The sequence below is a fragment of the Physeter macrocephalus genome, chromosome 11 (assembly GCF_002837175.3).
Source record: "Physeter macrocephalus isolate SW-GA chromosome 11, ASM283717v5, whole genome shotgun sequence".
NCBI classification, from domain to species: Eukaryota; Metazoa; Chordata; class Mammalia; order Artiodactyla; family Physeteridae; genus Physeter; species Physeter macrocephalus.
Genome location: NC_041224.1, coordinates 12165368 through 12173623, shown reverse-complemented (window position 1 = coordinate 12173623; position 8256 = coordinate 12165368). Strand labels below are relative to the sequence as shown.

Sequence of the window (8256 nt, the reverse complement as noted above, 5' to 3'; positions counted from 1 at the left end):
AAAAAAAAAAAAAAAAAAAAAAAAAGATCCAACAATATTATATGACTCTTTATAATGGAACAATCATTTATGCACACACACAGACACACCCTTACAGAAATAAAAATGAACAGACTATTACTGCACCCAATAGCATGGATGAATCATTCAAATATAATGTTAAGTAAAAGAAAACAAGTAGAAGAGTCTATTCAGTATGATTCTATTTAAATAAAGTTCAAAAACAACCAAAGCTAAACAATGATGACAAAAGTCAGAAGAGAGGTTACCTGTGGGTGGGGAAGACTGACTGGGGGAGGGACAGGGTTCTGTCCCAGGATATTGATGCTGTTCTACTTCTTGGACTGGGCAGATGCTACACATGTGTTCACTTGTAAAAGTTCATCAGACTATTCCCATATGATGTAAGTACCTTTCTATGTAGATGTTACAGCTCAATTAAAATTTTTACTTAAAAAAATAGAACACACAAATAAATAGCAAAGGAAATTACCTGGGGACTTCCCTGGTGGTCCAGTGGCTAAGGCTCTGTGCTCCCAATGCAGGGAACCCGGGTTCAATCCCTGGTCAGGGAACTAGATCCCACATGCCACAACTAAGAGTTTGTATGCTGCAACTAAAGTTCCCACATGCTGCAACTAAACATCCACATGCTACAACGAAGATCCCACATGCCACAACTAAGCCCCAGCTCAGCCAAATAAATAAATAAATAAATTTTAAAAAGAAAAGAAATTACCTGCACTCCAACCTTCTTTTCAAGGTAGGGGCTTTTAATCCTTTCATGTGATCTGAAAACAAAAGAATCAGAAATCATAAATACATTATTTTTTTCAGAGGATTCCTTGGCCCAAGGAAACTGAGTTGTCTGTTCTTTTTAGGCTTCCTTTTAAGAGAAAATAAATGAGAGGTTCACTTTTATAGGAGCATTGATTTGTATGAGCTACTGGCTCTTGCTTCTGCAGATGAAGAATCCACTGAAAACAGGACAAGAACCACTAAAAGTTGACCATCTCTGAGCCAACAGAAGCCATTTAAAAGAATGATCCTCTGCATCTTAGGGCAGAGTCTAAATCACTCAGAGTAGCCACAGAAGAATGCATGACCTCATTCAGAACTGCTTCCATCACTTTCCGCTACTATCTTCTTTCATTTCAATCCAACCACCTTCAGACAATGCTCTCTGTGACCCCTTCAATTCCAGTCACTAAAGTTAGTCCATCTGGAAATTCGAGTTTGCTTCCATGGAATCCTCGAGAAAACCATTCAGGCTTAGGCCAGAGTAAGAAGAGTTTCATTATCTTCTCAGCCTACCGTGACTGCTGGGTTGAAAGGTGGGTTATTGCTACCCACAGAGGCTTGCTCCACAGCTTGCCAAATTCACAAACACAGAAAGCTGACTTTTAAAGAAAGGTAACATTTAAACCAAATGGTACATTAAATATATAGTGTATTATAATATCACATTTTGAATCTTTAGCATGCAAAAGCCCAGATAACAAGAACCAAACATTTTGAAATTGCTTAGTTAAATCAAACCAATTCTAATTATCCTAATTCCAAATAGAAACCAAAAGAAAGCTGGAGTAACAATACTTAGACAAAACAGACTTTAAAACAAAGACTCTAATAAGAGACATTATCATATTACATATGATAATGTAATATTTACAAATGTTATATTCTCTTGTTGGGTCCATCCAACAAGAGGATATAACATTTGTAAACATTTATGCACCCAACAGAGGAACACCTAAATACATAAAGCACCTATTAACAGACTTAAACGGAGAAATAGACAGCAATACAGTAAAAGCAGGGGACTTTAATACCCCACTTACGTCAATGGATGGATCATTCAGTCAGAAAATCAGTAACGAAACACTGGACCTAAACAACACATAAGATCAGATGAACTTCACAAATATATAAAGAACACTTCATGCAAAAGCAACAGAACACACATTCTTCTCAAGTGCACGTGGAACATTTTCCAGGATAGACCACATATTAGGCCACAAAATGAGCCTCAATAAATTTAAGATGATTAAAATCATATCAAGCATCTTTTCCAACTACAATGGTATGAAACTAGAAATGAATTACAAGAAGAAAACTGGAAAATTCACAAATAAGTGGAGATTAAACTGCACCCAATAGCATGGATGAATCATTCAAATATAATGTTAAGTAAAAGAAAACAAGTAGAAGAGTCTATTCAGTATGATTCTATTTAAATAAAGTTCAAAAACAACCAAAGCTAAACAATGATGACAAAAGTCAGAAGAGAGGTTACCTGTGGGTGGGGAAGACTGACTGGGGGAGGGACAGGGTTCTGTCCCAGGATATTGATGCTGTTCTACTTCTTGGACTGGGCAGATGCTACACATGTGTTCACTTGTAAAAGTTCATCAGACTATTCCCATATGATGTAAGTACCTTTCTATGTAGATGTTACAGCTCAATTAAAATTTTTACTTAAAAAAATAGAACACACAAATAAATAGCAAAGGAAATTACCTGGGGACTTCCCTGGTGGTCCAGTGGCTAAGGCTCTGTGCTCCCAATGCAGGGAACCCGGGTTCAATCCCTGGTCAGGGAACTAGATCCCACATGCCACAACTAAGAGTTTGTATGCTGCAACTAAAGTTCCCACATGCTGCAACTAAACATCCACATGCTACAACGAAGATCCCACATGCCACAACTAAGCCCCAGCTCAGCCAAATAAATAAATAAATAAATTTTAAAAAGAAAAGAAATTACCTGCACTCCAACCTTCTTTTCAAGGTAGGGGCTTTTAATCCTTTCATGTGATCTGAAAACAAAAGAATCAGAAATCATAAATACATTATTTTTTTCAGAGGATTCCTTGGCCCAAGGAAACTGAGTTGTCTGTTCTTTTTAGGCTTCCTTTTAAGAGAAAATAAATGAGAGGTTCACTTTTATAGGAGCATTGATTTGTATGAGCTACTGGCTCTTGCTTCTGCAGATGAAGAATCCACTGAAAACAGGACAAGAACCACTAAAAGTTGACCATCTCTGAGCCAACAGAAGCCATTTAAAAGAATGATCCTCTGCATCTTAGGGCAGAGTCTAAATCACTCAGAGTAGCCACAGAAGAATGCATGACCTCATTCAGAACTGCTTCCATCACTTTCCGCTACTATCTTCTTTCATTTCAATCCAACCACCTTCAGACAATGCTCTCTGTGACCCCTTCAATTCCAGTCACTAAAGTTAGTCCATCTGGAAATTCGAGTTTGCTTCCATGGAATCCTCGAGAAAACCATTCAGGCTTAGGCCAGAGTAAGAAGAGTTTCATTATCTTCTCAGCCTACCGTGACTGCTGGGTTGAAAGGTGGGTTATTGCTACCCACAGAGGCTTGCTCCACAGCTTGCCAAATTCACAAACACAGAAAGCTGACTTTTAAAGAAAGGTAACATTTAAACCAAATGGTACATTAAATATATAGTGTATTATAATATCACATTTTGAATCTTTAGCATGCAAAAGCCCAGATAACAAGAACCAAACATTTTGAAATTGCTTAGTTAAATCAAACCAATTCTAATTATCCTAATTCCAAATAGAAACCAAAAGAAAGCTGGAGTAACAATACTTAGACAAAACAGACTTTAAAACAAAGACTCTAATAAGAGACATTATCATATTACATATGATAATGTAATATTTACAAATGTTATATTCTCTTGTTGGGTCCATCCAACAAGAGGATATAACATTTGTAAACATTTATGCACCCAACAGAGGAACACCTAAATACATAAAGCACCTATTAACAGACTTAAACGGAGAAATAGACAGCAATACAGTAAAAGCAGGGGACTTTAATACCCCACTTACGTCAATGGATGGATCATTCAGTCAGAAAATCAGTAACGAAACACTGGACCTAAACAACACATAAGATCAGATGAACTTCACAAATATATAAAGAACACTTCATGCAAAAGCAACAGAACACACATTCTTCTCAAGTGCACGTGGAACATTTTCCAGGATAGACCACATATTAGGCCACAAAATGAGCCTCAATAAATTTAAGATGATTAAAATCATATCAAGCATCTTTTCCAACTACAATGGTATGAAACTAGAAATGAATTACAAGAAGAAAACTGGAAAATTCACAAATAAGTGGAGATTAAACAACATGCTACTGAACAACCAATGGGTCAAAGAAAAAACCAAAAGTGAAATTTTAAAATACCTTGAGACGATTGAGATGGAAATAAAACATACCAAAATTTGTGGGTTGCAGCAAAAGCAGTTCTAAGGGGGAAGGTCAAGTGATAAATGCCTACCTCAAGAAACAAGAAAAATCTCAAATAACCAACCTAACTTTACAACTCAAGAAACTAGGAAAAGAAGAACAAACAAAGCTCAAAATTAGTAGAAGGAAGGAAATAACCAAGATTAGAACAAAAATAAATAAAAAACAGACTAAAAAGACACCAGAGAAGATCAGTGAAACTAAGAGCTGGTTCTTTGAAAAGGTAAATAAAACTGACAAGCCTTTGCTAGACTCAGCAACAAAGGAGAAGGGGGGAGAAAGAAGAGAGGGAGGGAGAGATAGGACTCAAATAAATAAAATCAGAAATGAAAGAGGAGCTATTACAACTCTTAAAATGGAAAAGAAAGGGTAAGAGACTACTATGAACAATTATACACCAACAAAGTGGACAACCTAGAAGAAATGGATAAATTCTTACAAACATACAACCTACCAAGACTGAATCATGATGAAACAGAAAATCTGAATAGACTGATAACTAGTAAGGATACTAAATATCTCTACTAATATCAGTAACTTTAAAAATCCAACAAACAAAATTCCCGGACCAGATGGCTTTGCTAGTGAATTCTACAAACATTCAAAGAACTCATTTTATGAGGCTAGCATTACCTGATACCAAACCCAAACAAGGACACCACACAAATTACAGGCCAATATCCCTGATGAACATAGAGGAAAAAAATCCTCAACAAAATATTAGCAAACAGAATTCAACAATACATTAAAAGGATCATACACCATGATTAAATGGGATTTATTCCAGGGATGCAAACTTGGTTCAACATCCACAAATCAGTCAATGTTATAATCACATTAACAAAATGAAGGATAAAAAACCATATAATCATCTCAATAGATGCACAAAAAGCACTGGACAAAACTTGACATCCATTTATGATAAAAACTCTCAATAAATCAGGTATAGAGGGAACAAACCTCAATATAATAAAGGCCATATGTGACAAGCTCTCAGCAAACATCATAATCAGTGGTGAAAAGCTGCAAGCTATTTCTCTAAGATCAGAAATAAGACAAGAATGCCCACTCTTGCCCTTTTATTCAACATAATATTATAAATCCTAGCCAGAGGAATTAGGCAAGAAAAAGAAATAAAAGGCATCCAAAGTTGAAAGGAAGAAGTAAAACTGATACTACTTACAGACAACATGATACATATATAGAAAACCCTAAAGACTCCAACAAAACCTTGTTAGAGGAATACTGGTCAAGATGGCAGTGTGGGAAGACGCAGAGTTAGCATCTCCCCACAACTAGGGCTCCTGAAGGCCACGGGTGGGGGACTCTGACGCCCGAGGAGACGGGAGGAACCCCAAAGTGAACCGGTAGGATGTAGGGGGACTGAGAGGGGAGGAGAAGTGGATGCCAGACAGGATCAGTGCCCCTGAGGCCAGGGAGATCAGGAGAGGCAGGAGGGAGGGGCCCTCTGGGAAGAGCGGCAGAGGAGCAGAGGGCAATCGCCTGGCCCACTCGGGCCAGGGAGCCTGCTGAGCTCTCAAACCAGTACCCACCCCCCCCAAAGCCTGATCCAGGCCACATGGGTCCTGGAGGCATAGGAGGGAGGCTGGGGAGATCAGGAGAGACAGGTGGGAGGGGTCATCCAGGAGGAGCGGGAGAGGAGCGGAGGGCGATTGCTCGGCCCACTAGAGCCCAGGAAGCCTGCTGGGCTCCCAGGTGAGGTCCCCTGCCCTCTGAGACCAGGGGTGGGGGGCACGCCTGGGCCCCTTCTGTTCCTTGAGCCTAAGCCCCACCCCCCCTCTTTTTTACTATTGTGGTACTGATGTACCTTCCAGTTGTTGATTCATCTATATTTTTATTTTTATATTCTTTCTAATATATGTTAGTTTCCTAGTCTAATTTTATTTTTTACTTTGTTATTGTTCTTTTTTTTTTTTTTTTTTTTTGCCACCCCATGCAGCTTGCAGGATCTTGGATCACAAGCCCAGGGTCGGGCCGAAGCTCCTGCAGTGGGAGCTTCAAGTCTGAACCACTGGACTAACAGAGAACCTCAGACCCCAGGGAATATTTATTGGAGTGAGGGCTCATAGGGTTCCTCATCTCAGCACCAAGACCCAGCTCTACCCAATAGCCTACAGACTCCACTGTTGGAAGCCGCAGGTCAAACAACCAGTAAGACAAGAACACAATCTCACTCATTAAAAAAAAAAAAAAAAAAGAGACAGCACACAAATATGTCACAGATGAAGGAGCAAGGTAAAAACCTACAAGACCAAATAAATGAAGAGGAAATAGGCAACCTACCTGAACAAGAATTCAGAGTAATGACAGTAAAGATGATCCAGAATCTCGGAAATAGAATGGAGGCATGGATCGAGAAAATACAAGAAATGTTTAACAAAGATCTGAAAAAAAAAAAATGAAAAGAATTGAAGACAATCTCAGAGACCTCTGGGACAACCCTAAACACACCAACATTCGAATTATAGGGGTCCCAGAAGAAGAAGAGAAAAAGAAAGGGTCTGAGAAAATATTTGAACAGATTATAGTTGAAAACTTCCCTAACATGGAAAGGAAATAGTCACCCAAGTCCAGGAAGCACAGGGAGTCCCATATAGGATAAACCCTAGGAGAAACACACCAAGACACATATAAATCAAACTAACAAAAATTAAATTCAAAGAAAAAATATTAAAAGCAGCAATGGAAAGACAAAAAATAACATACAAAGGAATTCCCATGAGGTTATCAGCTGATTTTTCAGCAGAAACTCTGCAGCCAGAAGGCAGTGGCAGGATATACTTAAAGTGATGAAAGAGAAAAACCTACAACCAAAATTACTCTATCCAGCAAGGATCTCATTCAGATTCGATGCAGAAGTGAAAAAGTTTTCAGACAGGATGGATTAAATGCCCCAACCAAAAGACACAGACTGGCCGAATGGATACAAAAACAAGACCCATATATATGCTGTCTACAAGAGACCCACTTCAGACCTAGGGACACATACGGACTGAAAGTGAAGGGATGGAAAAAGATATTGCATGCAAATGGAAATCAAAAGAAAGCTAGAGTAGTAATACTCGTATCAGATAAAATAGACTTAAAAATAAAGACTGTTACAAGAGATAAGTAGGGACACTACATAATGATCAAAGGATCAATCCAAGAAGAAGACATAACAATTATAAATGTATATGCACACAACAGAGGAGCACCTCAATACATAAGGCAAATTCTAACAACCATGAAAGGAGAAATAGACAGTAACACATTAAGAGTAGGGGACTTTAACATCCCACTTACACCAATGGACAGATCATCCAAACAGAAAATAAGTAAGAAAACACAAGCTTTAAATGACACAATATATCAGATAGATCTAACTGATATTTATAGAACATTCCACCCAAAAGTGGAAGAATACACTTTCTTCTCAAGTGCACATGGAACATTCTCCAGGATGGATCACATCTTGGGTGACAAATCAAGGCTCAGAAAATTTAAGAAAATTGAAATAGTTCAAGCATCTTTTCTGCCCACAACACTATGAGATTGGAAATCAATTACAGGAAAAAAAAAAAACTGTAAAAAACACAAATACATGGAGGCTAAACAGTGCACTACTAAATAACCAAGACATCACAGAAGAAATCAAAGAAGAAATTAAAAAATACATAGAAACAAATGACAACGAAAACACAACGACCCAAAACCTATGGGACGCCACAAAAGCAGTTCTAAGAGGGAAGTTTATAGCAATTCAATCTCACCTCAAGAAACAAGAAAAATCTCAAATAAATAATCTAACCCTACACTTAAAACAACTAGAGAAAGAAGAACAAGGAAAACCCAAAGTCAGTAGAAGGAAAGAAATCATAAAGATCAAAGCAGAAATAAATGAAATAGAAATGAAGAAAACAATAGCAAAGATCAATAAAACTAAAAGGTGGTTCTT

At 37.9% G+C, this 8256-nt stretch overlaps 1 protein-coding gene across 7 annotated transcripts in view; it reads right to left on the bottom strand.

Annotated features, from left to right (window-relative positions):
- The window catches only part of DCLRE1C (DNA cross-link repair 1C), a 49778-nt gene that overhangs the window by 32790 nt on the left and 8732 nt on the right, over positions 1–8256 (bottom strand). For 3 of the 7 annotated variants that reach the window (XM_024116355.3, XM_028496498.2, XM_055087748.1), the window contains exon 2: positions 740–791. In XM_024116355.3, the coding sequence (XP_023972123.1) occupies positions 740–791 (52 nt within the window). Of the gene's footprint in view, positions 1–739; positions 792–1841; positions 1893–2766; positions 2819–3868; positions 3918–8256 lie in introns of those variants that run through there. The other 4 variants (XM_024116356.3, XM_007125310.4, XM_055087747.1 and 1 more) reach the window with 4 other exon arrangements.